Below are 27411 nucleotides of genomic sequence, written 5' to 3'. Positions count from 1 at the left end.
AATTTTTGTAATTTTAGTAAAGATGGGGTTTCACCATGTTGGCCAGGCTGGTCGCGAACTCTTGACCTCAGGTGATCCACCCGCCTCAGCCTCCCAAAGTGCTAGGATTAAAGGTGTGAGCCACAGCACCCAACCTAAACTATGGGTCTTGATCACTTTAAGCTTCACTAAAAAATCAAAGGCAATCACAACAGTATCAATTTTTTAAAATAACAGAGCATTAATTTTCAAAAATAAAATAAAGTATTTTCATGTTCAAAAAGTTGGGGCTGGGCATGGTGGCTCAAGTCTGCAATCCCAGAGCACTCTGGGAGGCCAAAGAGAAAGGATCATGTGAGCCCAGGAGTTTGAGACCAGCCTAGAGAACACAGTGATACCCTGTCTCTACTAAAAGTTTTAAAAATTCGCCAGGCATGGTGGCATGTGCCTGTGGTCTCAGCTACTCGGAGGCTGATGTGGGAGGATTGCTTGAGCCTAGGAGTTCAAGGATGCAGTGAGCCATGATTGTGCCACTGCACTCCAGCCTAGGTAACCAAAAAAAAAAAAATCAGAATCTAGGAATGGCTTCCCACTCCCCAGAAAATGCTTACCCCAGCTAGGATTTCTTCCTTATTTCCTATCCAGTAACATTTCCTTGCCACCACCTAGAAGATCAAGGACTAGGATGGGAGAATTCTGTTCCACAGAGCAATCCTCTTAAGTTAGTTTCCAACCTTCTCTTTTCCCTTTCTCCCACATGGTCAATACAAGTAAACAAAATAGCTTTAAAAGGTAATGTCTCTTCCAGGTCTTTGTTTCTTCTCTAAAGCCCTCAACTTTCCTAATTCATTCTCTCTCCACCTCTAGATCAAAGCCTCTTTAAGGAGAGTCCTTTTATGTCTTGGCCAAAGAACTAGTAATTTAATTTTAGATCAAAACTATTCTCATTGTGGCGCCTTCTCTGAATCCTAGGCTTTTTAATGACCCCCCCACTGTCATCACAATGCCTCCTTTTTTTCAGGAAACAGGATCTTCTCCACAGTCAACTCTGAAACATAGTCATCCTATCAGCCAGTCTTTTAACGTGAAATCCCTTATGTCTGTTTTTAAATATACTTAAAAAAATAGCCTGGAGTCATTTCATTCCCTGTTAAGGGGAAGAAGAAAGAGAAATTGCTTAATGAGAAGACTGTGCTAGGTGGTTTATACTTTTACTTTTTAATTTCACAATCAACTTTGAACAGGAACTAATGTTATGCTTTTTACAGGCCAAAAAAAAAAAAAAAAAAGAGGCTTGGAGAGTATCTTTACCCAAAGTCAAAAGTAAGCTTTATCCTAGGTCAAAGTGAGTACATGATAGATCTAGAATTTAGACCTAATTTCCTTCCACACCATACAACACAACAGTGCAGCACAGTGATAAGAGCACAGACTCTGGACAAAAGTTGGAACCTCACTCTGCCATTTACTAGCTGTGTGACCTTGGACAAAAGTTAAGCTCTGTGTCTTGGGTTACTCATCTGTAAAACAGAGATAATAAGAGTGTCTATCTTGTAGGTCATAATGAACATAAAACAGTTAATATATATGGTGTAGAGTATAAACATGCATAAAAGCACTTAAAGTACTACATAAATGTTCATTTTTTGGTAATTATTGTAACATCATACTGCTACCATTAACAAAAATCTCCAGCCTTTACCTTGTTCAAGCTGTAGTGAAAAGGCATTTCTCCAGTTCTCTTTCAGGACAGAGAACCAAAACATATATGCCTAAGCAAAGGTTGTGTTAATAAATACAATACTATCAAACTTAAGGGTTGGGTCAGTGAAAGGATGACCAAAGAAAAAGCAAGTCAGAGAAAAAGTAGAGGGCTTTTTGCTAACCTACTGCCATGGAGTGACTGAGGTAAGGGTTGGGTCGGTGAAAGGATGACCAAAGAAAAAGCAAGTCAGAGAAAAAGCAGAGGGTTTTTTGCTAACCTACTGCCATGGAGTGACTGAGGCAGCTCAGCCAGCACTATTTTCTGTGTAATTCCTAAAAATGCCACATTCACCTGAATCTGGGATTGAGAAGAGCCCACAATGAGGAGGATAGTTTTGATTTGAAATTAAGTGACTAGTTCTTTGGCCCAAGCATTATGCTGTTGTCCCATCTGGGCATATCCTCTCATTTTCACTTCATTATTTCCTATTCCAATGTTATAGGTTCTTTGACTCTTACCTCTGGAAAGAATTTTTCTAATCAATGCAGTTCACAGAGATCTCTTTTTTCTTCAGACTGCTGAGGCACTTTGTGATAAATATTACAATTTGGCACTTAATCAAAGGCAGTTTCATTTTTAACTGGTTTACATGAATACACAAACAGTCTGGGGCTAAGGGTTTAACTATCTTGAGGTTTATCAAAAAGTTGACTCTAACACACATTCTACACAATTACTTGCTGAACTGAACCCTAAAAGACTGTGATTCCTTTGGAATTGCCCTGTAGTGCTAGATACACCCAGTGCATTCAATGGCTTCTCACTCACCATGAGTTGTCAATGTGCAGGAGGACAAAGATGGCCCACTCCCAGAGACCCTCACTTTCCAGCTGGCCAGCATAACTGGCCTGTAGCACACCTTCACACTGCTCTGAGAGATGGGTGTAGTTAAGAGCCCTCAGCACTTCCCACAAGTGCCAACTTAGGCGGTAGTCCAAAGGATCTGCTGTTATGCTTCGAGGCTCCAGCAGCTGGTTGAGATCATAGTATCTGCAGAGAATGTGTTGAGAGTCACCATATGCAACCAGGAGACAGCCTGTACTGATACGTCAACTGTTCTGGTTATGTCTAAGACAATCAAAGAACCTGAGGGTAAAAGCATTATAGGCCTTCTCTCCCTCTGAGACTATGCTTCATCAGACTATTTTATCTCTGGGTTCAGCCAGACTTTAGATTCTATAAAGAAACAAGGCACCTTCTCTTCTGAGGCTGTATGATCTAACAGGTTTGCTGGTAATGGTTTGGTGTATGTATTTTACCATCCTGATAAATTCTCACCCTTGCATTCCTTCATTATAATGTCTATCACTTAACCATGTAAAAAATTTAGTTACCTTACTATCTTTCAGATTGCTCTATAATCTGAAGTTATTGGGTGCTAATTCTCCTGTTTGAACAGCTAATTAGTCTTCATAATGATTATTTCCTTCTAGGCTAGTAATTTTTACCTCTTTTTTTTTTGTCTTCAGTAGATATCATTCTTTACGTAGAAATCCAGGTGCCCTGAGTTTTGAAAGCGTCCCTGCTGTTTGTTTATTTATTTGAGACAGGGTCTCACTCTGTCACCCAGGCTGGAGTGCAGTGGCACGATCTCGACTGACTGCAACTTCTGCCTCCTGGGTTCAAGCGATTCTCATGCCTCAGCCTCCTAAGTAGCTGGGATTACAGGTGTGCACCACCATGCCCAGCTAATTTTTATATTTTTAGTTGAAACGGGGTTTTACCATGTTGATCAGACTGGTCTTGATATCCTGACCTTGTGATCCGCCCACCTCGGCTCCCAAAGTGCTGGGATTATAGGCGTGAGCCACCGTGCCCCAGCCCCTGCAGATAATTTTTTCTTTTTCTTTTGCTGGGAGCCCAGGGATTTTAATGGTCCCAAACCAGTTTATATAACAAGTTCTTAGCTTGCAATTCACATACATACGAGTAGTATAACTAAGATCCCACACCTGCAAGTTTTACAGATGTGAGGATTAGATTACCAAACAATAATTTTTCCTTTTCAACTAAGATCTCAGACATCTTACAACTTCCTTACACCTCCTTATGTAATGAGTAAAGGTTTTCCATACCAGTGCTATTGAACAAAACATTGTGCATCAACCAATTTGAAAGCCACTAGCTATCTGAGGCTAGTAAATATTTAAAATGTAGCTATAGGACCGGGTGCAGTGGCTCATGCCTATAAACCCAGCGCTTTGGGAGGCCAAGGTGGGCAGATCACCTAAGGTCAGGAGTTCGAGACCAGCCTGGCCTACATGTTGAAACCCCACCTCTACTAATAATACAAAAATTAGCCAGGTGTGATGGCAGGTGCCTGTAATCCCAGCTACTATGGAGGCTGAGGCAGAAGAATCGCTTGAACCCAGGAGGCGGAGGTTGCAGTGAACCGAGATCATGCCATTGTATGCCAACCTGGATGACAAGAGCAAAGCTCTGTCTCAAAAAGAAAAAAAGCCAGGGGCAGTAGCTCAGGCCTGTATTCCCAGCACTTTGGGAGGCCAAGGCTGGCGGATCACCTGAGGTCAGGAGTTCAAGACCAGTCTGGCCAACACGGGGAAACCCTGTCTCTACTGAAAATACAAAAATTAGCTGGGCGTAGTGGCGGGTGCCTGTAATCCCAGCTACTCAGAAGGCTGAGGCAGAAGAATAGTTTGAACCTGGGAGGCAGAGGTTGTGGTGAGCCCTGAATCATGCCACTGCACTCTAGCCTGGGTGACAAGGCAAGACTCCATCTCAAAAAAAAGTTAAAAAAAAAAAAAAATTAATTGGCTGAGTGTGGTGGCTCATGCCTGTAATCTCAGCTCTTTGGGAGGCCAAGGCAGTGGATCACCTGAGGTCAGGAGTTCAAGACCAGCCTGGTCAACATGGTAAAACCCTGTCTCCACTAAAAATACAAAAATTAGGCCAGGTGCAGCAGCTCATGCCTGTAATCCCAGCACTTTGGGAGGCTGAGGCGGGAGGATCACGAGGTCAACAGATTGAGACCATCCTGGTCAACGTGGCAAAACCCCGTCTCTACTAAAAATACAAAAATTAGGGGGATGTGGTGGTGCATGCCTGTAGTCCCAGCTACTCAGAAGGCTTGAGGTAGGACAATTACTTGAACCCGGGAGGCAAAGGTTGTAGTGAGCTGAGATTGCACTCCAGCCTAGGCAACAGAGTGAGGCTCCATCTCAAAGCAAAACAAAAAGAAAAATTAGCCAGGCACGGTGGCGTGTGCCTCTAATCTCATCTACTTGGGAGGCTGAGGCAGGAGAATCATTTGAATCTGGGAGGCGGAGGTTGCAGTGAGCTGAGATAGCACCACTACCCTCTAGCCTGGGCAACAAGAGCAAAACTGTCTCAAAAAAAAGGAAATTAAATTAATTTAAATAGTCACATATGAATAGTGGCTATTCTCCTGGATAATGTAATTCTGGACCTTTTTTTTGGCATATGAAAATTTATTACTACAGTGTTTTCATCATTAAATTTTATGATCTTGGTCTTTCCTTCTTGCCTTTGTATAGGGCCAAAAGAGAGGCACTGGCTACTTTGACAACCTTAAAGCAGACTTCAGGCCAGGCGCGGTGGCTCACGCCTGTAATCCCAGGACTTTGGGAGCCCAAGGCGGGTGGATCACGAGGTCAAGAGATCGAGACCATCCTGGTCAACATGGTGAAACCCCGTCTCTAGTAAAATACAAAAAATTAGCTGGGCATGGTGGCACGTGCCTGTAATCCTAGCTACTCAGGAGGCTGAGGCAGGAGAATTGCCTGAACCCAGGAGGCAGAGGTTGCAGTGAGCCGAGATCGCGCCATTGCACTCCAGCCTGGGTAACAAGAGCGAAACTCGGTCTCAAAAAAAAAAAAAATAAAAAGCAGACTTCAGGAATATCACCAACAGCATGACCTTTTTGACCAAATCCAGAAATTCTGGACCATTTTTAAGCAAGAAGGTATGGATTTTAGCTAAAGGTTTTAGTCATACTAATTATACATTTCAAAAGAACAAGGCTACATTTACTATCCCATTCTGGCTTTGGTTTCTCTCTTCATTTCTGGTACTTTGAGGTATCCTTTTCTTTCTTTCTTTGACATATTTACAACTGTACATATCTATGGTACACTATGGTTTAACATACATAGACATCTGTAAAATCACCATCATGATCAAGAAAATAAACAGAGCTGGGTGTAGTGGCTCACACCTGTAATCCCAGCACATTGGAAGGTTGAGGAGGGCAGATCACTTGAGGTCAGGAGTTCAACACCAGCCTGGCCAATATGGTAAAACACTGTCTCTACCAAAAATCCAAAAATTAGCCAGGTGTGGTAGTACAGGCATGTATTCCCAGCTACTTAGAAGGCTGAGGCGCAAGAATTTCTTGAACCCGGGAAGTGGAGGTTGCAGTGAGCTGAGAAGATCACACCACTGGACTCACAGAGCAAGACTGTCTTAAAAAAAAAAAAAAAAAAAAAAAGACTCAATTGTAGCCTCAACCTCCTAAGCTCAAGCAATCCTCTCACTTTAGCCTCTTAAGTAGCTGGGACTACAGGTGCATGCTACCATGCCCACCCAATTTAAGAATTCTTCTTCATAGAGATGGGATCTCACTATGTTGCCCAGGCTGATCTTGAACTCCTGGGATCAAGTGATTGTCCCACTTCTCCCAAACTGCTGGGATTATAGGCGTGAGGCACCATACCTGGCCTGTTTTCTAATTACTGAATTTTCGGAGTTCTGATGTGTTCTTGGATACACATTCTCTATCAGATCTATGAATTGCAAATATTTTCTCCCAGTCTATGGTTTATCTTTTCATTCTTTTAATTGTCTTTCAATGAGAAGTAGTTTTGAAATTTTGTTGAACTCCAATTTACCATTTTTTCCCTTATGAATTGTGCATTTAGTGTCTACCTAAGAAACTTTTTGCCTAACGTACAGTTGCAAAAATTTTCTGCTTTGTTTTCTTCTAGAAGGTTTATATTTACGTTGAAATTTACGTTGATAAACCATTATGAGTTGGATAAATAATAAAGATAACCAATAAAACCAGAAGCTGGTTCTTTGAAAAGGTCAATATAATTGCTAAACTCTAGGTAGACCAACCAATAAAAAAAGAGGACACAATTATTGAACACAAATTACCAATATCAAAAGGAAAGAGATGTTGTTAAAGACCCTACAGATATTTAAAATGGTTAACAAGGAAATGTTAATAAATTTATGCTAATAAATTTTGTGACTTTGGTGAAATACATTCCTTAAAAGCAATAAATTGGCTGTGTGAGGTGGCTCACGCCTATAATCCCAGCACTTTGGGAGGCCAAGGCAGGTGGATCACTTGAGGTCAGGAGTTCATGATCAGCCTGGCCAACATGGTGAAACCCTGTCTCTACTAAAAATACAAAAATTAGCCAAGCGTTGTGGTGTGTGCCTGTAATCCCAGCTTCTCAGGAGGCTGACGCTGGAGAATTGCTTGAACCTGGGAGGAGGAGGAGGTTGCAGTGAGCCAAGATCGCATCACTGCACTTCAGCCTGGGTGATAGGGCAAGACTCTGTCTCAAAAAAAAAAAACAAAAATAAAAAAATCTCATCAGGCTAAATCTTTTAAACAAATTGTACAGTGTAAGCTTTAAGGAAATGAAAAACCATGTCCACATGGTGGAGAATATAAAAATTTATATCATAAAATATAAAATTTATAATATATAGTAAGTATATCTAGAATACATAATTATTACAATATAGTAAGTCAACCTTTTGAAGAAATAGACAAAAGACTTGAATAGACATTTTAGCAAAGATGTACAGATGGTAAATAAGCACATGACAGTGCTCAACATCATTAGGCATTAGGGAAATGGAAATGAAACCACAATGAGAATTTCCAGTATGGGAAGATGAAAAAGTTCTGGAGAGAGTGGTGATAATTGTATAATAATGTGAATGTACTTAATGCCACTGAACATTGTGCTTAAAATGGTAAAAATAGTAAATTTTAGTTACATTTTACTACAATAAAGAGCTATATTAATTCTATATAATTAATATAGTTAAATACTGGCTGGGCAGAGTGACTCACACCTGTCATCTTAGCAGTTTGGGAGGCTGAGGTGGGAGGATCACTTGAGGTCAGGAGTTTGAGACCAGCTGGCCTACATAGCAAAACTGTATCTCTACTAAAAATACAAAAATTAGCCAGGTGTTGTGGTGCATGCCTGTAACCCCAGCTACTCCGGAAGCTGAGGCAGGGAATTGCTAGAACCAGGTAGGCAGAGGCTGCAGTGAGCCAAGATCGCGCCACTGTACTCCAGACTGGGAGAGTGAGACTGGGTGTCAGAAAAAAAAAATGACATATATATTTAAATACCCTATGTTTAAAAGAAATCACCTTGAAGATTTGAAATGAGATGTGAACTATTAGTGTGACTGGAGAAAAAAAAGAAAACCTTAAGTATTTCTAATATAATGTTAGAAGACCTCTGCTGCGTGCAGTGGCTGACAACTGTAATCCCAGTACTTCAGGAGGCCAGGGCAGTTAGATCACTTGAGCCCAGGAGTTTAGACCAGCCTGGGCAATGTGGCAAAATCCTGTCTCTACAAAAAATATGAGAATAAGCTGAGATGCACTCCTGTAGTCCCAGCTACTTGGGAGACTGAGTTGAGAGGACTGTGTGAGCCTGGGTGGTTGCGGCTGCAGTGAGCCATGATCATGCCACTTGCATACCAGCCTGGGTGACAGAGTAAAACCTTGTCCTTTTTTTTTTGAGATGGAGTTTCACTCTGTTGCCCAGGCTAGAGTGCAGTGATGCGGTGTTGGCTCACCGCAACCTCTGCCTCCCAGGTTCAAACGATTCTCCTGCCTCAGCCTCCTGAGTAGCTGGGACTACAGGCACATGCCACCGCCACACCTGGCTAATTTTTCGTATTTTTAGTAGACACAGAGTTTCACTGTGTTAGCCAGGATAGTCTCGATCTCCTGATCTTGTGATCTGCCCACCTCAGCCTCCCAAAGTGCTAGGATAACAGGTGTGAGCCTTCGTCCCCAGCTGCAAAACCCTGTCTTAAAAAGCGAAACAAAACACCAACTCTGAGCTAGTTCCAATTACATGGTTAGAAATAATAATAGCATGTGCTAATATATTATTGTTGGACACATAAACCACTGTGCATTTCTTTCTTTTTTGGAGAGAGGTCTCACTCATGTTGCCCAGGCTGGAGTACAGTGATGCAATCATGTCTCACTGCAGCCTTGACTTCCCAGGCTCAGGTGATCTTCCCACCTCAGCCTCCCGAGTAGCCACGACTACAGAGCACCATACATGACTAATTCTTTTTTTATTTTTAGTGGAAACAGGGTTTTGCCATATTGCCCAGGCTGGCCTCGAACTCCTGGGCTCAAATGATCTGCTTGCCTTGGCCTTCCGAAGTGTTAGGAGTACAGGCGTGAGCCACCATGCCTGGCCTGCATTTTTTTTTTTGGAGATGGAGTCTCATTCCATCACCCATGCTGGACTGCAGTGGTGCAATCTTGGCTCACTGTAATTTCCACCTCCTAGATTCAAGCAATTCTCCTGCCTCAGCCTCCCAGATGGCTGGGATTATAGGCACCCATCATAATGCCCAGATAATTTTTGTATTTTTAGTAGAGATTGGGTTTCACCATGTTGGCCAGGCTGGTCTCAAACACCCTGATCCACCCGCCTCAGCCTCTCAAAGTGCTGGGATTACAGGTGTGAGCCACTGTGCCCGGCTGCCTGCATTTTTTAAATAACATGTACACACAGATACACACACACAGAAAGCAAGACACTGCATGCCCAATAAAATGGTAAAATTTTAAAAACTGCTATCTCTTTAAAATCCTCTTTAAAATAACAAATTTTAAAGAGGATTTGGAGCAACTAGAGATATTACACATTATTGGTAGGAATATAAAATGATATAATCACTTTTGGGTATATATGTTCATAGCAGATTTATCAAAAGCCAAAAATAAGAAAACCTAACTGTCCATCAACAAATGAACAGATACATAAATCAGGCACCCCCACAAAAAAAACCCCAAACTGACTTTTGATACATTACATGAAAAAAACCTCAAAATCATTATGCAGAATCAAAAAAGCCAGGCACAGGGAACATACAGTATGATCTCCCATAAAATTCTTGAAGTGCAAAACTAATTTATAGTGTAAAACAACAACAACAAAAACCTAGTCAATAGGTATCTGAGGTGAAGATTGACTGCAAAGGGGCACACGGGAATTTTTCAAGGGTAGTGAAAATATCAGCTTAGTTGTCATGGTAGGTACATTGTCATGGTAGGTACAATGCAGTAAGTACCATAAAACTTATCACACTGCATACTTTATTATATGTAAATTATACTCATTAAAGTTGAAAATAATGTTTAGACTTCTAGTTCTAATCTTCTTTCCATTCAACTACTATAAGTTATATATGGTAGTTTACATGGACTTGGCAATTTGGGGGCAAATAAAAGGGAAAAGATGCAGGAAAGACCCCCTTGGGGTTCATGGACCACTCAAGTGACTATAATGCCTAGCTCTGGTTTACCTGTCACTGTAGAGTTTTAGAAGGTGAAAGCAGACATCTCGAAGTGGTGTCTGCGAGTTTTGCTCCTCCGCTATCACAGAGCCAGAACCCTCCAGATACGAAGGAAGTGGGGAGCAGGCATATCTGTCATTGTCAGAGGTATTCTGAAGGAAGAATTTGGTAAAACAATACATTAGCTCTTAATCAGTTTTACTAAATGCCATCATGTTTCTTTTGTTTTTGAGATGGAGTCTTGCTCTGTCACCCAGGCTGGAGTGCAGTGGTGCAATCTCGGCTCACTGCAACCTGTGCCTTCCAGGTTCAAGCAATTCTCCTGCCTCAGCCTCCCCAGTAGCAGGGATTATAGCTGTGCACCACCACACCTAGCTTATTTTTGTATTTTTAGTAGAGACAGTGTTTTGCCATGTTGCCCAGGCTGGTCTCGAACTCCTGACCTCAGGTGATCCACCTGCCTTGGCCTGCCAAAGTGCTGTGATTACAGGTGTGAATGACTGTACCTGGCCTAGATGCCATCATGTGTCAAATACTTACACTTGTATTAAGAATAAATAGCCATGTGCAGTGGCTTTAGCCTATAATCCTAGCACTTTGGAAGTGGGAAAACTGCTGGAGCCAAGTAGTTCAAGACCTGCCAGGGCAACACAGCCAAGACCTCATCTCTACAAATAAAAAAATAAAATTGGATTTCTTTGTAGTTCATGAGCACAATGATTGTGTGTTCATGCATGCTTGTGTGAGATGTGCCACCCTCGAACCTTGTGATGACATTGGCACATTACCAGTCTGACATAAAAAGATAAATAAATAAGAAAAAAAAAAAAATAAGCCAGGCATGGTGTTATGCACCTGTGGGCCCAGCTACTCAGGAGACTGAGTCAGGAGGGTCACCTGAGCCCAAGAGGTCAGAGCTGCAGTGAGCTGCAATTGCCTCACTGAACTCAAGTTTGGGTGACAGAGCGAGACCAAGTCTCAATTAAAGAAAAAAAAAAAAGTGATTACACAACCCAAAGGATCTATCAGGTATTTTAAAATGTTTTTGTTCAATAATGTATTTCATCTATCTTCAATGGACTGGTAAAGATTTAAAGTAGCCATCACTAAACCCCCATACTTATCTTGCCACAATTCTTAACATACTCAAGTTTCTTTAGTGTTCTCTTACTCCTGACAAACAATTCTGAGAGAACAATATGAAAGACAAGTATAAAATATGAACAGTAAGATAATTCAAGAATTGATGGCATTAAAAGTAACAATACTTGAACTTCAAAACTGATAAGGAGTATAAAATATTACATTTAGAGGCAAATTTCAGAACTAAGTTGGAAAATAAACCAAAGCTGAGGTCAGGCTGTATAAAAGGGAATTCCCAAAGAAATAAGACAGCATTAGCAATGAAGAAGAACCCTCTGATTTGCAGTCAACTGTGGAAACTCATGATATTAAATACAATAAAAACAGACACTTGGAGAAGTAGCCTTGTCCAGAGGAAGGAGTAAAGGACAGTTTCTCATGAGATTTCCTGGCTCCATTTCAATTTTACAATACTGTTTAAAAAAAAAGGCAGTTATTTATTAAATAGAATTTGATAAGGTTTTTTTCTGCTGCAGAATTTCCCTGACAAAAACGTAACATCCAACAAGATTCTTGCTTGGCTCTACTGGCCACATATACCTGAAATGCTTCTTCATACATGTTGAGAGCCCTAGAAATGGAGGCTGTTGGTGGAAGCAAATACCAAAGATGGATAGCCAGGGAGCGTTTCCAATCCAACTGAGAACACACGTTGATTTGCTTCTGTTCTGAGAGCTGCCACACCTGTAGGAGACAAAATTATCACTGTGGCTATATTCTACCTTGTTATTCAAGTAATATATTAAATGACTGGGATGCCAGTGTTAATGATTCAGATATAAAATATACAAATGTAATAAAATCTCACAGCAAGTGAGAGGGTATATTGATTATTTACTTATTTTTATGGACCAACTGATCAATCGATTGAGACAGAGTTGCACTACGTGATCCAGACTGGTCTTGAACTCCTGGTTTCAAGCAATCCTTCCTCCTCAGCCTCCCAAAACATTGAGATTACAGGAATCAGCCGCCGAGCCTGGTCCCAGGATTTAGACAAATAAACAATCAGTACTCAAATGAGATGAGAGCCACTGAGAGCAGAGAGGAGGTCTTCTCACTGTTTATGATTGTCAATGTATAAAACTCTAAAGTGAGCATAAATTCTGACCAGCTACATTTTTATTTCTGAAACTTATAATTTATAAAGTAATTTATAATACTTTAAGATGATAATCAAGAAGAGGTAGGCAGTGTTAAGAGAAATGGCTTAAAATAATTATAACCCAACAGCCATAAAATGGAAGAGAAGTGGCTATAAAAAAGAATAATGCTGGCTGGGCACTGCGGCTCACACTTGCAATCCCAGTCCTTTAGGAGGCCGAGGTGGGAGGATTACCTGAGGTCAGGAGTTCCAGACCAGCCTGGTCAACATGGTGAAACACCATTTCTACCAAAAATACAAAAAAAGGCCGGGTGCGGTGGATCATGCCTGTAAACCCAGCACTTTAGGAGGCCAAAGCAGGTGGATTACCTGAGTTCGTGAGTTTGCGATCAGCCTGACCAGCATGGAGAAACGCTGTCTCTACTAAAAATACAAAAAATTAGCCAGGTATGTTGGCACATGCCTGTAATCCCAGCAACTAAGGAGGCTAAGGCAGGAGAATTGCTTGAATCTGAAAGGCGGAGGTTGAGGTGAGCTGCGATCACGCCACTGCACTCCAGCCTGGGCAACAAAACTCTGTCTAAAAAAATAAAATTAAAAATAAAAAAAATTAGCTGGATGTGGTGGGGCGGGCACCTATAATCCTAGCTACTTGGTTGGCTGAGGCAGGAAAATCGCTTGAACCCAGGAGAGGGAGGTTGCAGTGAGCCAAGATTGCACCACTGCACTCTTGCCTGGGCAACAAGAAGGAAACTCCATCTCAATAATAATAATAATAATAATAATGCTTCATGACATGGAAAAATATTCATATACAGTAGGTTTTTTAAAAAAGCTACAGGGCTGGTGTGGTGGTTCATGCTTGTAATCTCAACACTTTGAGAGAACCAGGTGGGAGGATCCCTTGAGGCCAGGAGTTCCAGACCAGCCTAGGCAACATAGTGAAACCCTATCGCTATAAATTATTTATTAAAAAAAAACAACTTTTTTTTGAGATGGAGTCTCATTCTGTCGCCCAGGCAGGAGTGCAGTGGTGTGATCTCGGCTCATTGCATCCTCCGCCTCCTGGGTTCAAGCAATTCTCCTGCCTTAGTCTCCTAAGTAGCTAGGACTACAGGCTCACACAACCATGCCTGGCTAATTTTTTATTTTATCTTATTTTGTTTTTAGTAGGGATGAGGTTTCACAATGTTAGCCAGGATGGTCTTGATCTCCCGACCTCTTGATCCACCCACCTTGGCCTCTCAAAGTGCTGGGATTATAGGCGTGAGCCACCATGCATGCCTGTATTCTTTTTTTTTTTTTTTTTTAAGAGATGAGGTCTCACTATGTTGCCCAGGTTGGAGTGCAGTGGCTATTCACAGGTGCGATCCCACTACTGATCAGCACGGGAGTTTTGACCTGCTCCGGTTCACCCCTCCTTAGGCAACCTGGTGGTTCCCCGCTCCCAGGAGGTCACCATATTGATGTTGAACTTAGTGCGGACACCAGATTGACATAGCACACTACAGCCCAGAACTCCTGAGCTCAAGCGATCCTCCCACCTCAGTCTCCTGAGTAGCTGGGACTATAGGTACGCATCACTGCACCTGGCTAAATTCTTTTTTAAATGGAAAAGATCATGGGGCCAAAATTGCCCACTGCACTCCTGCCTAGTCAACCTAGCCATTCCGTCTCAAAAAAATTAATTAAATAAAATAGATTCTTTCTGGAAAGATAAGTTAGTTATATTGTTTACTGCTATATGATACGGGATATGATAAATTTTAACATTTTAATTTCGATATAACTAGATTTTTAAAACAGTGTGCATGTCTGTCTTTATAATTTGAAAACATTTCCACCAAAAAGTAAAAACATATTGGCAAATGTGTAACATATTTTGTGTAATTGTGCACAATTTACAAAGATCATTCCCTACCTAAACCTCAAACCAGCTTCAATTTATGAAAACACTGATGTGAGATTATGGTAAAAGTGGAAGATACCGGTTTTCCAGCTAACAAAGCAAAGATGCGCAGTCTCTCATCCTGGATGAAGCAGTCTGCTTGGAGCTGATGCCAATCCACCAACTGCATGGTGAGCAGCTCCCGGATGGACTGGCTTCCCACAAACTGAGACAAAAGAAGAGCAAGACGATGATCACCTATAAGAGAAACAGAAGTTTTTTTGGTTATTACTAAGGGTTTATGAACTTGGTCAAATACTTAGGGGCATTATTTTTATTTCTTCTAGCCTTCAGGAGGGAGGACTTAGCACTGGTGACTGCTTTCTGCAGTAGTGCTAAAATATTGATCAAAACGTATTTTCTGCTTGGATAGAAATTTGCGGCTGGGCACTGTGGCTCACGCCTGTAATCCTAGCACCTTGGGAGACTGAGGTGGGCAGATTACAAGGTCAGGAGTTTGAGACCAGCCTGGACAATATGATGAAACCCTGTCTCTACCAAAAATACAAAAATTAGCTGGGTGTATTGGTGTGAGCCTTGTAGTCCCAGCTGTTCTGGAGGCTGAGACAGAAGAATCACTTGAACCCAGGAGGCAGAGGTTGCAGTGAGCCAAGATCATGCCACGGCACTCCAGCCTAGGTGACAGAGCAAGATTCCGTTTCAAAACAAACTTTGCAAAGTAGTTTAAGCTAAATTAAATACAGACTGAATAGCATATAGAAATCAATAACAGATCTACCACTACTTCTGTGTGGAAGAAAACAGCCCAGTTTGGTGTCTCACTTGAGGTCAGGAGTTCAGGATCAGCCTGACCAATATGATAAAACCTCATCTCTACTAAAAATACAAAATTAGCCAGACATGGTGGCTCATGCCTGTAATTGCAGCTACTGGGAAGGCTAAGGCAGGAGAACTGCTTAAACCCATGAAGCAGAGGTTGCAGTGAGCTGAGATGGCACCATTGCACTCCAGCCTGGGCAACAAGAGCGAGACTCTGTCTCAAAAAAAAAAAAAGGACAAATGGAGGAAAATGCTGGGCACGGTAGCTCGTACCAGTAATCCCAGCACTTTGAGAGGCCAAGGCGGGCAGATCACTTGGGGTCAGGAGTTTGAGACTAGCCTGGCCAACGTGGTGAAATGTTGTCTCTATGAAAAATAAAAAAATTGGCTGGGCACGGAGGATCATGCCTGTAACCCCAGCACTTCGGGAGGCCTAGGCGGGTGGATCACAAGGTCAGGAGCTCCAGACCAGCCTGGCCAAGATGGTGAAACCCCGTCTCTACTAAAAATACAAAAATTAGTCAGGCACCTGTAATCCCAGCTACTGAGGAAGCTGAGACAGGAGAATTGCTTGAACCCGGGAGGTGAAGGTTTCAGTGAGCCGAGATTGTGCCACTGAACAGTCTCAAAAAAACAAACAAATAAAAAAACAAACAAAAATTAGCCTGGCGTGGTGGCACGTACCTGGAATCCTGGCTACTCAGGAGGCTGAGACATGAGAATCACTTGAACCCAGAAGGCAGAAGCTGCAGTGAGCAGAGACTGCGCCATTGCACTCCAGCCTGGGTGACAGACCAAGACTCTGTCTCAAAAAAAAAAAAAATGGACAGAGGCCGGTGGCTCATGCCTGTAATCCAGCATGTTGGGAGACTGAGGCAGGCAGATCACCTGAGGTCAGGAGTTCGAGACCAGCCTGGCCAACATGACAAAACAACATCTCTACTAAAAACACAAAAATTAGCCGGGTGTGGCAGCGCGTACCTGTAATCCCAGCTACTCGGGAGGCTGAGGCAGGAGGATCGCTTGAACCCGGGAGGCGAAGGTTGTAGTGAGCCAAGATTATGCCACTGCACTCCAGCCTGGGGGACAGAGAAAGACTCCGTCTCGAAAAATAATAAAAAAAAAATAAAAAAAAGAGAAAAAAGAAAAAGTGGGAGTAGTAAAGCAAAAGCTTTTAGTAACCTAAAAGGCAGTACCCTACCAAAGCTTTAGCCTTGGAGTCAGAAGAAAAAGGATGAAAGTGGAGCTTATGAATGAAGAGACCTACAAATCTGACTTCTGGCACACCTTAAGAGCCTCTCCCACTACATGTTGGTGTCTTGCTGAGCATAACCTTTTTTAAATGATTCATAATCATTCTGAGTTCAAACAAGATCAAACCCAAACATAAACTCTCACTGTACAAATGTAAGAAGACCATAAAGAGTACCAAGCTGAGGCTGGGTGTGGTGGCTCATGCCACTAATCCCAGTATTTTTGGGAGGCTGAAAAATGAGGGCTGCTTGAGGCCAAGAGTTTGAGACCAGTCTGGCCAACATAGACACCCCATCTGCATTTAAAAAATAAAAAATAAAAAAAGATAGTACCAGGCTAAATGTGTAGTGATAGTGGAATGCAACAGGCCCTTTATATATCTTACTGATTCTAGCTTTTCCTGTGATTTGTTCCTTATAATCTCAAAAGTAGCCAAACTCTTCATTCAAAATAAATCCAGTTGATGGCTCCAATTAGTTGGCTTTGGATAAATTAGGTTCCAACAATCAAGGATTGACCAAGGATCTAATCATATTAAATTAAGCTGAACTATGACATCCTGTAGTCTAATCAAGATTTCTGGCCAGGCACAGTGGCTCATGCCTATAATCCCAGCACTTGGGAGGCCAAGCTGGGTGGATTACAGGAAGTCAGGAGTTTGAGACCAACCTGGTCAACATGGTGAGACCCTGTCTCTACTAAAAATACAAAAAAAATTAGCTGGGCATGGTGATAGATGCCTGTAATCCCAGCTACTTGGGAGGCTGAGGCAAGAGAATCACTTGAACCAAGGAGGTAGAGGCTGCAGTGAGCTAAAATTGTTCCACTGCACTTTAACACCCTGGGTGACAGACTCTGTCCAAAAAAAGAAAAATTTATATCTAGGCAGTCATTAAGCGCTTGCTGAATTGCCCCATCAGTGAAAAGAAACTTAAAAAAGTAAACATATGCATACAAAGTCCTTTTTGCCAGTGAATACCTCAACTCAGAAATTCAATTTCTAAATATTTACTTGGATGAAGTGAATTGATATAGATTTTGTAGCAATTCAGAGTATTGCTTATAGTTTAAAAAAAAAGTCTCAATGTGAAGGAATAAATTTGTTAATATGGGCCATTTATACATAAAAGAATGCTAAGAAGCACTTGATAATTATCTGTATTATAGGGCATTTGTAATGTGCCACATGAAAAGAACAGAATACATAGCAGGATATCATCTTTGAAAAGTTTACATGTATATGTCACACTGTGCACAAATTTGTATACAATGCAGTAAAGACAAAGTACAAATTGCACATTAAAATGCTTGTAGTGAGTAGTAGTCATAGGATTTGGGTGATTTTGACATAGCTTATTTATGTTTTCTAGTTTTATTAAAAATGTAATATAATATAAAATTTAAATTTTAAGAAAGTAAACAACGTTTAAAGTCTTAAAAAGAGGGCCGGGAGCAGTGGCTCATGCCTGTAATCCCAGCACTTTGGGAGGCCGAGGTGGGTGGATCACGAGGTCAAGAGATCGAGACCATCCTGGTCAACATGGTGAAACCCCGTCTCTACTAAAAATACAAAAAATTAGCTGGGCATGGTGGTGCGTGCCTGTAGTCCCAGCTACTCAGGAGGCTGAGGCAGGAGAATTGCCTGAACCCAGGAGGTGGAGGTTGCGGTGAGCCGAGATCACGCCATTGCACTCCAGCCTGGGTAACAAGAGCAAAACTCTGTCTCAAAAAAAAAAAAAAAAAAAATTCTTAAAAAGAGAATTAGAAGACATAGTTTGGCTGGGTGCATTGGTTCATGCCTGTAATTCCTGCACTTTGGGAGGCAGAGGCAGGTGAATCACCTAAGGTCAGGAGTTTGAGACCAGCCTGACCAACATGGTGAAATCCTGTCTCTACTAAAATACAAAAATTAGCCAGGCATGGTAGCAGGTGCCTGTAATCTCAGCTACTTGGGAGGCTGAGGCGGGAGAATTGCTTGAACCCGGGAGAACAAGGTTGCAGTGGGCCAAGATCATACCATTGCATTCCAGCCTGGGCAACAAGAGCAAAACTCTGTCTCCAAAAAAAAAAAAGTAATAGTTCCTACTCTACAGGAACCAGCAATCTTCCTGGGAACTCCACAATTAACACTCACAGGCTAGAAGTCAAAGAGAAATCCACAATTAGGGAGGAGGGATAGGAGGCACTCAGTAGGAAGGGGGAAGGGGTGCAGAGAAGGACCATATTCTTTCCCTACCTGACTGCTGGGCCAGAGAGCAGGCTTCACTGATCCTTTTGCCTGTGAGGTAGCTGAATACAGCCTCCACAGGGCTGTTTTTCTGGGTTAAGGAGACTTCCTCTTCAATCTGCGGTGTGGCAGTATGGGATAGCCAGCGGGAGAAAGCTCTTCGACGCTCTAGAATTTGAATGTATTTATTGGGTTCATCTAGCTGGCTGTCAAGCTCCTTCAGGTGGCCCCATAACGCTTCACATAATGTCCATGTCAGGCTCCAGTGCTTCACAACTAAGGCAGGAACAGAAAAACTGCTATGAGGCAAAGTCTTACAACAGCTTCACAGAAGGCATCTAATTGTGATGTTACAAATACATTAATTAATAGACATCTCAAACAACCACTCAAGTCAATTAACCTCAATCTGTCTCTACCTCACTCAGCTTTGTCTTACAATTTCCCGAAGTACATGGTATACATAAATGCTTGCTCACACATGTATGTGGTACTTATATAACAAATGTAACTGTTAAACAGGTTCCCCAAGCCTAATTATGACTAATGTCATCTCAGATGATATCTAATTTGATCAAATTCTGTCTACAAAATTCAATCTAAAAAAGTACTTTATCATTTAAGCCACTTACAAGTATGCACTGGTAAAATAACTTACACATTTGAAAAGATAATGAGATGGTTAAGTAAATACAAAGAACTGAATGAACATAAACCCCAAAATGTGTGGCATAAGACATTCTAAAACAACCCATTTTTCAATAAAGGTGATTTGCTAAACACTGTTCGAAATACTAACAAGGTAGAAAACCCCTTTATCAAAGTTTTAATTCAGAAAAACATGGTCACAATAGACAGAGAAGGGTAACAGAGAAGCAAGGAAGAAGAATTACAACAAAGTTGTTGAGAAGACCAATAGTACTTGAGCTGGACATGGACGAATGGATAGGATTTAGAAAAGCAAGAAGGAATGCATCTCTCTCCCTATGTTTTCTGGGTTGGGTAAGAAATGCAATTTTATAAATCCAAAGATTTGACTGGCTATAATTTTTTGTGGAACAATTTGTACACTAACAGGTATAAGAACAAAGTGACAAGAACATAGTGACAATTTTTTCTTGCTTGGGAATCTGCTTAAACTCAACCTCAGAAAATGACAAGCACAGACATTAACCTACTAGATTGGTGTCAGGAAATTCACCCCCCACCCCCGTGAACATATGCTAATACCCCTATGACTGGGACATCAAAGATCAGAAACATAGTGCATACTCACTTTGTGCTTCTGGTAAGTCTCCTGATGCTTCTGTAACCCACTCTGCATAGTCATGAATGACAGCAACTCCCGGATTGGGGACAATGAGAGGACACAGTTCATCCACATGGACAGTGCTGTGTTTTAATTTGAGCTCCAGAGGTGTCTGGTATAATTTCATGTCTTCATCTGGCTTCCTTTGTCGCAAACTGAGTTTTTCTAAGTGAACTCTGAATGGGGACTCAGTTAAGCTACAAGAGCAAACGAGGAATAGAATAGAAAATGAACATAAAACAGAAGCTAGGATTTCACTTCAACCAAACCAGTTTCTTTTTATGATTACAAACAGAATGCAAAACATTCCACTGTGCTTTGAAAGAAATTTTGCTTATTAAACTATACCGAACTTATCTGCTATATACCGGAAATAAAAATTATCTGACCAATGCATTCAGAACACAAAAAGCTTCTTAGGCCAGGTTATAACAAGTATGAGAATCATAACAGATTTAGAACTGGCTAAAACTCAAGCGCCAAAAGTTATTGTGGGATACCTGTTTTGCAAATTATACTTGGATATCAAAAGTCATGAGGTTAAGCTTATAGATACTAAAGAACTGATTCTAAATTACAATGAGCATATAGCTAAGCTGGCCTTGATCCAAAATTTTTTTTTTTTTTGAGATGGAGTCTACTCTGTTGCCCAGGCTGGAATGCAGTGGCGTGGTCTTGGCTCACTGCTACCTCTGCCTCCTCCTGGGTTCAAGTGATTCTCCTGCCTCAGCCTCCCAAGTAGCTGGGATTACAGGCATGCACCACCATGCCCGGCTAATTTTTGTAATTTTAGCAGAAATGGGGTTTCACCATGTTGGCGAGGCTGGTCTCGAACTCCTGACCTCAAGTGATCCGCCTGCCTTGGGCTTCCAAAGTGCTGGGATTACAGGCATGAGTGAGTCACTGCATCTGGCCCCTTGATCCAATTTTTAAGATTGATATTAATAACCTTCAAAATTCACAAGATAATACTTAACCTAGAATTAATAGCTAAACTTAGGATCACTATTCTTAATTGTGAGGTTCAAGAGACATTGTTGTTTTTCATTTTTTCAAAGTCATTTTAAAAATGAAGGATAGGCTGGGCAGGGTGGCTCACTCCTATAATCCCAGCAAGTTAGGAGGGCAAGGCTGGGGAATCACTTGGGCTCAGGACAACCTGGTGAAAAGCCCATCCCTACAAAAAATTGGCCAAGTATGGTGGTGTGTACCTGTAGTCCCAGCTACTTGGGGGGCTGAGATATGAAGATCACTTAAACCCAGGAGGTGGAGGCCTGTGCCACTGCACACCAGTCTGGATGACAAAGTGAGACACTGCTCAAAAATACGTAATTAAGGTCAGACGAGGTGGCTCACACCTGTAATCCCAGCACTCTGGGAGGCTGAGGTGAGGGAATCACCTGAGGTCGGGAGTTTGAGACCAGCCTGACCAACAAGAAGAAACCCTGTCTCTACTAAAAATACAAAATTAGCCGGGTGTGGTGGTGTATGCCAGTAATCCCAGTTGCTTGGGAGGCTGAGGCAGGAGAGTCACTTGAACCCTGGAGGCTGAGGTTGCAGTAAGCTGAGATCGTGCCATTGCACTCCAGCCTGGGCAACAAGCATGAAATTGTCTCAAAAAAATAAAATAAAAAATAAAAAAATTTATACATTATCATAAAGCATATATATTTATTATACATATAAAGTATAGGCAGTACTATACCCACATATACGTACTTGTTAATAGTGGGGATGGTATAGAATGTAACTATATATGAATAGTTGTAACTATATATGAATAGACTATAACATACATACATATTTAAAGAATATCCAAATACTTATATATGGATTCTCCACAGTTCATACAACTACTTTATGAAAAGACACAGGGAATGTGCTTAGTTGAGAATATCATTTATATGTGAAGAAATCACAAATAGTTAAGCAATAAATTTTAAAAAAATAGCTAATTCAATAAAAAGGCTGAAAAGCAAAGGAATGTTGCAGCATTAGCCTTGCGTCTCTTACTTTTCCAACCAAAGTTAAACATTAGGCAAATATTATATACTCTTCATAATTTCATGATACAAACAGTCACCTTATTAATCATTTGTTTATAATTACACAAATATATTCCATTTAAAATTGGACTGGGTGCAGTGGCTCCTACCTGTAATCCCAGCATTTTGGGAGGCAGAGGTGGGTGGATCACCTGAGATCAGGAGTTCAAGGCCAGCTTGGCCAATATGGCGAAACTCCATCTCTACTAAAAATACAAAAATTAGCTGGGTGTGGTTGCACACGTCTATAATCCCAGCTAATCAGGAGGCTGAGGCAGGAGAAGAGCTTGAACCCAGGAGGCGGAGGTGGCAGTCAGCTGAGATCATGCCCACTGCATCCCACCCTGGGCAACAGAGCGAGACTCCGTCTCAAAACACACGTATGCATGCATGCACGTACGCAGAATATATCTAGAAAGATCACAAAGCAGGGCCCTAACCTCCTGATAATGAATAGTTTCTTTCACCTATCATGTTGCCTTTCTCCAAAAACATCAAGAAATGTGACTTACGATTTAACAGCTACTGGATTGGGCAGGAATCCATACTCCATAGAATCAGCAATCTGATGATTTTCTAGTTCATGAGAGCCATTCAGCTGTTCTCCACTGTGAGCAAGAGTCCAGTTGGGGCCCCAACCAACACGAAATGAGCGTCCCATGAATAGGGCCATGTCCATCAAGAGTTTTCCCTTGCCATAGGTGACAGACTTTTCAAGAGGGACTAGGCCTAGTTGCCTACGTGTACCCACTGTTTTCAACAGAACCTCAGGGGCTGGGCTGGGCATTGTGAATACAGAAGCCAGGGGTGGAGGGACAGACCAAGAGGATGTAGATGGGATATTAATTAAAGATGCTGTTCTGGGAGTACGACATTCTTGCACAGAGGCACTTGGTGAAAGAAAAGCTCCACTTGTAAATTTTGATTGTAGTAACCCACCAACTGAAATGAAGAAGGAATAAGAGGGGAAAAGACTATTACAAAACACAAGCTATTGTTTCTTGAACAATAACAAAAATCAGTAAGGCTGAAATCATTCAATGTTTTATCAAACTACTTATATCAGATGTGGATGATGACCAGAAGCAGGCTAAGTCAGATTTTGCAGAAATTACTCTTTGAACTAGGAAATCAGGACAAGAATTCTAATGATGATGATATCAACAACAATGATAAAAGCAACAACACTATTACCACGATTTAAAAAATGATCTAGCATGCATATGCAGCTGACTCAGTATGAGCCATTTGTGTATGTTATTTCATTTCACTCTACAAAAACTTTTAAATGATTAGCATTATTATCATTCTCCAATGTTTATGTGAGAAAACTGAGCACAGATAAGTGATTTGTCCAAATCCACAAAGCTACTAAGTGACAGGACTAGGAGATAAGCCCAGGTAAGTCTGGCACCACTGCTGATGACCTTGTCAGAATCCTAAAGGTAACCATTTCTCAGGACGTATAAAAGTAAGATCAAAACTCAAATTTCTGTTCTACTCTAAACAATGCTACAGTCAATGAAATCAAAACACACCAGGTATCTTAAAATTGCACATGTGACTTTCTAAAAAACTGTTACTAAAAAAAATTTTTTTAACATTTAAATTTTTAATCTAGCTAGCTAGCTATTATAGGGATGGAGTCTAGCTATGTTGCCCAGGCTGCTCTCCAGCTCCTAGCCTCAAGCCATCCTCCTTTCTCAACCTCCTAAAGTGCTAGGATTACAGGCATGAGCCACTGTGCCCAGCTGAAGGACAGTTCTTATTACTAGTGCCTGCTGCCCAATTTTATATGACTTTTGTCTAAAGCATGGAGTTAAGAGTTATTAAAGTATGAGATTTTCATGCAGTATCCATTATGGAAAAGGTTATTAAGAATGTTTAACTGATACTTTATTGGTTAAAATATTTTTTTCTTTATTTTCTCTACATCAAAGGGAAATTTAAAATATTTTTAAAAAGCAAAGTTGATAATAAGGGAATTCAAAAGAACTGAAAAACAAATATTTAGTTTTTAAGGCAATATGAACAAATGTCTCTCTGCCACCTCCTCTGGCTTTCAAAATATTTGAAACTACATCTGCTAAAGTTCTTTGCTGATAATAAAACTTTACTTCCAATCTCACGTAGTTAACAAGACCACTAGAAAAGGGAAAACTTTAAAATCAAATATGTAATGATTTCCCTGGGAATTTTAAAAGGTTTAGAGAAAAGCAGAAATGTGATGTGCTCTGTGCATTATGAGAAACAATACTTGTCCCTAGAAGACAAGGCAGTGTTGTTATAGGACTGCACCAAAAAAGTACAATGCAGGACAACTTGCTGAACTCTCTAACACATATAAAAATTAGGAAGTCAGAGCTTACTAACTAATCCACATTCATAAGCAAACAAAAATATCAACCTAAACAAAGCACAAATGCTTTTTTTCTCCATATACTTCTGCATCTGCACAAACAGAGGTAATTATAGTTCTTTTTTTTTTAATAGAAAGAAAATTAAAGTTTTAATAAGGAGATCTAGTTACAGATCTATTAATAAATTAGAAAAGTTTAAAATTTTTTTCTCTTTAGGTATGGTATTTTTATTGCCATTAGTTTTCTTATTTCTATTTTTTTTTTAATTGCATTTTAGGTTTTGGGGTACATGTGAAAAACATGTAAGGTGTAATTATAGTTCTTAAAAACTGGCCCCTCCTGCCAGGTACAGTGACGTATACCTGTAATCTCAGCACTTTGGGAGGCTGAGGCAGGATGATCACTTGAGGCCAGAAGTTCAAGAACAGCCTGGGTAAGATAGCAAGATCCATCTCTACAAACATTTAAAAAAATAGTTAGTTGACAGTGGTGGTATATGCCTGCACTCCTAGCTACTTAGGAGGCTGAGACAGGAGGACTGCTGGAGCCCAAGAGTTCAAGGCTGTAGTGAGCTTGATTGCATAACTGCACTCTAGTCTGTGCAACAGAAGAAAACTCTGTCTCTAAAAACAAAAACAAAAACCTGGCTACTCTTAATGAATACTTATGAGTAAAATTTCTCTTAGCATCCTTATGTCACAGGTCTAGTTGTCTGGCAGATACTTGCTAGAGAAGTCCACTTGGGTTAGAAGATGAAGGTGAAAAGCAGGACTTGATGACTCCATATAGCTTTCTTGTAAAATAGCATATTTTATACTGTACCTAGTGAACGCGTTTTCGATGAGTGGGATGCTGAAATGGGGAGTCTGGGAGAACAAATTTCTTGAGAAGTATCTGCTTTGGAAGGAAGGCGATTGAAGTGTTGATCCAGTGCCATATCTACATCTTCTTCCTCAGTAAGCAATGATGCTTTCATGATCTAAAAAGGCAATATCTATAGAATAAATGTGCTTCCCAGAATGAAAAGGCCATACCAAAAAAAAAATGCAGTTTACAACAACCAAAAATATTGCTCCTCCTCAAGGCTGTATACAGAGCTAGTATATTTGTGTGATGGATGGATCTCATTACACTGTATGTGCTTGAAAGGCAGAAGTCATATAATACTCCTCTTCTTTGTACAGTGTCTTGCCAGAGCCTGGCACACAGGAGTTGCTATGTTTGCTGATAAAATAATTTTAAAGTCAAACATAAATCAGGTTAAACACATAACATGCCAAAAGGCACTGGGATAAACGGAAGTAAAGACATAGCTTAAAGAAACCTGTGCTACCAGGTTTTAAAATTTTTAAATTTTGTGGCGCACTTAAAAGTACCCTGTGATGTAGACAAAGTAATATTTTGTAGAGAAAAATCAGTACTCACTTAGTATGGATGTTAAATGACTTGCCTGAAGTTACAAAGTAATAAAGTTACAAAATTGGGATTGGGGCTGGAAGCAGTGGCTCATGCCTGTAATCCCAGCACTTTGGGAGGCTGAGGCAGGCAAATCACCTGAGGTCAGGAGTTCAAGACCAGACTGGCCAACATGGTGAAACCCCCATCTCTACTCAAAATACAAAAAGAAAAAAAAAAAATTAGCCAGGTGTGGTGGCACATGCCTGTAATATCAGCTACTCTGGAGGTTGGGGCAGGAGAATTGCTTAAACCAGGGAGGCGGAAGTTGCAGTGAGCTGAGATCGCACCATTGCACTCCAGCCTAGGCAACACAGCAAAACTCCATCTCAAAAATGAAAACACAACAGAACTGGGACTGGAACTAGGTCTCTGGATTCTAATGCAGTTAAACCAGAAGCTCTATTTACTAGTTCTCAATATAGCCTTCTCTCCCTGAATAAGAAAATGAGGCCCAGACATTGGCCAAATTCTTGTATTTTTTCTTCCATTACAGTGAGCACTCAATGGTCTTAATAACCAAGAAAGAGACTCGATCCTAGGCAACAGAGATAAAACATCAGTTTGGTTTTCTGTCGTAAAAAAGATGGTTTAGGACTTCACCTGTAAGACATGTGGATTAATTCCCAGTGAAGATGCAATATGTGTTGAGGCAGATACAGGTTCCTGATCCTCGGGCATGCTCTCTTCTAACATGGTATCCAAAACTGGCTCCTGGGTGATATCTACCATGTCACTGTCCAGTTCCACAACCCTCCCTAACTGCTCCACCTCTGGGCTCTGGCTCTGTAGACAGCAGAAAGATCAGGAAAGCAGCATTAAATTACACCAAACAGACACAAAGATTCTAAATCAGATTTACTTTATTCAGAATATGATACAGCAATTATTGGATTTGGCCCATTATATGATGAAGTAAGGTAGCAGATTTGCTAGAGTGATTTAAAATCAATTACCCCAAGATAACCCTTATAAAAGTACTTGGATCCAAATAAGGATTCATGGAATCATCCCATTCTAATATTATGACCTGGTATCTGGGACCTAAGCCAGCACCCACAGTGAACAAAAGGTGGTCTTCAGAGTCAAAGATTATGCTTTACTTGATCTAGCTAGCAACTACATTTTCTGGTTTATACAGGGTCACTGTTTCTCCTAATACTGTCTTATAGCCAGAAGACACTGGAAAAAGAGAAAAAAGGTACAAATATAAAAATTTCTGGTTACTTTGCTTTTTCTTAAAAATTTAGAAATAAATTTCTAGTCAACACAATCTTGGGTCTAGAATTTAACTTTTAGGTTATTGAATCCTAAGGTTAGCTGGGCTCTACTTGTGCAGTACCATGTAAGATATGAGGACTACCTACTCTTCCAAAAAACAAAGTAATAATATTAGGAACAGTTTTAATCTGGGAAGAATCCCTTTATGTTTAAAAATGTCAAGAGTTATATTTACATTTATTAAGCAGTTTTGGTTTT

The 27411-nt window shown here is 40.8% G+C and overlaps 1 protein-coding gene and 1 non-coding gene across 4 annotated transcripts in view; one reads left to right on the top strand and one right to left on the bottom strand.

Annotated features, from left to right (window-relative positions):
• NUP98 (nucleoporin 98 and 96 precursor) overlaps positions 1-27411 on the bottom strand; it is a 114711-nt gene that overhangs the window by 11043 nt on the left and 76257 nt on the right. For all 3 annotated transcript variants that reach the window (XM_064365245.1, XM_064365246.1, XM_012456849.3), the window contains exons 21-29: positions 26536-26718; positions 25300-25456; positions 22630-23059; positions 20040-20269; positions 18773-19039; positions 14543-14700; positions 11990-12133; positions 10316-10458; positions 2513-2734 (exon numbers count right to left, since the gene is read on the bottom strand). In XM_064365245.1, the coding sequence (XP_064221315.1) occupies positions 2513-2734; positions 10316-10458; positions 11990-12133; positions 14543-14700; positions 18773-19039; positions 20040-20269; positions 22630-23059; positions 25300-25456; positions 26536-26718 (1934 nt within the window). The remainder of the gene's footprint in view (positions 1-2512; positions 2735-10315; positions 10459-11989; positions 12134-14542; positions 14701-18772; positions 19040-20039; positions 20270-22629; positions 23060-25299; positions 25457-26535; positions 26719-27411) is intronic.
• On the top strand, positions 10999-11104 carry LOC135270338 (small nucleolar RNA U13). The gene has a single exon (XR_010338497.1). It is a non-coding gene; the product is annotated as a small nucleolar RNA U13 (small nucleolar RNA).

Source organism: Aotus nancymaae, unplaced genomic scaffold, assembly GCF_030222135.1.
Source record: "Aotus nancymaae isolate 86718 unplaced genomic scaffold, 86718_ANA_hifiasm-v0.15.2.pri h1tg000059l, whole genome shotgun sequence".
Taxonomy (NCBI): domain Eukaryota; kingdom Metazoa; phylum Chordata; class Mammalia; order Primates; family Aotidae; genus Aotus; species Aotus nancymaae.
This window is presented reverse-complemented; position numbering and strand designations above follow the sequence as displayed.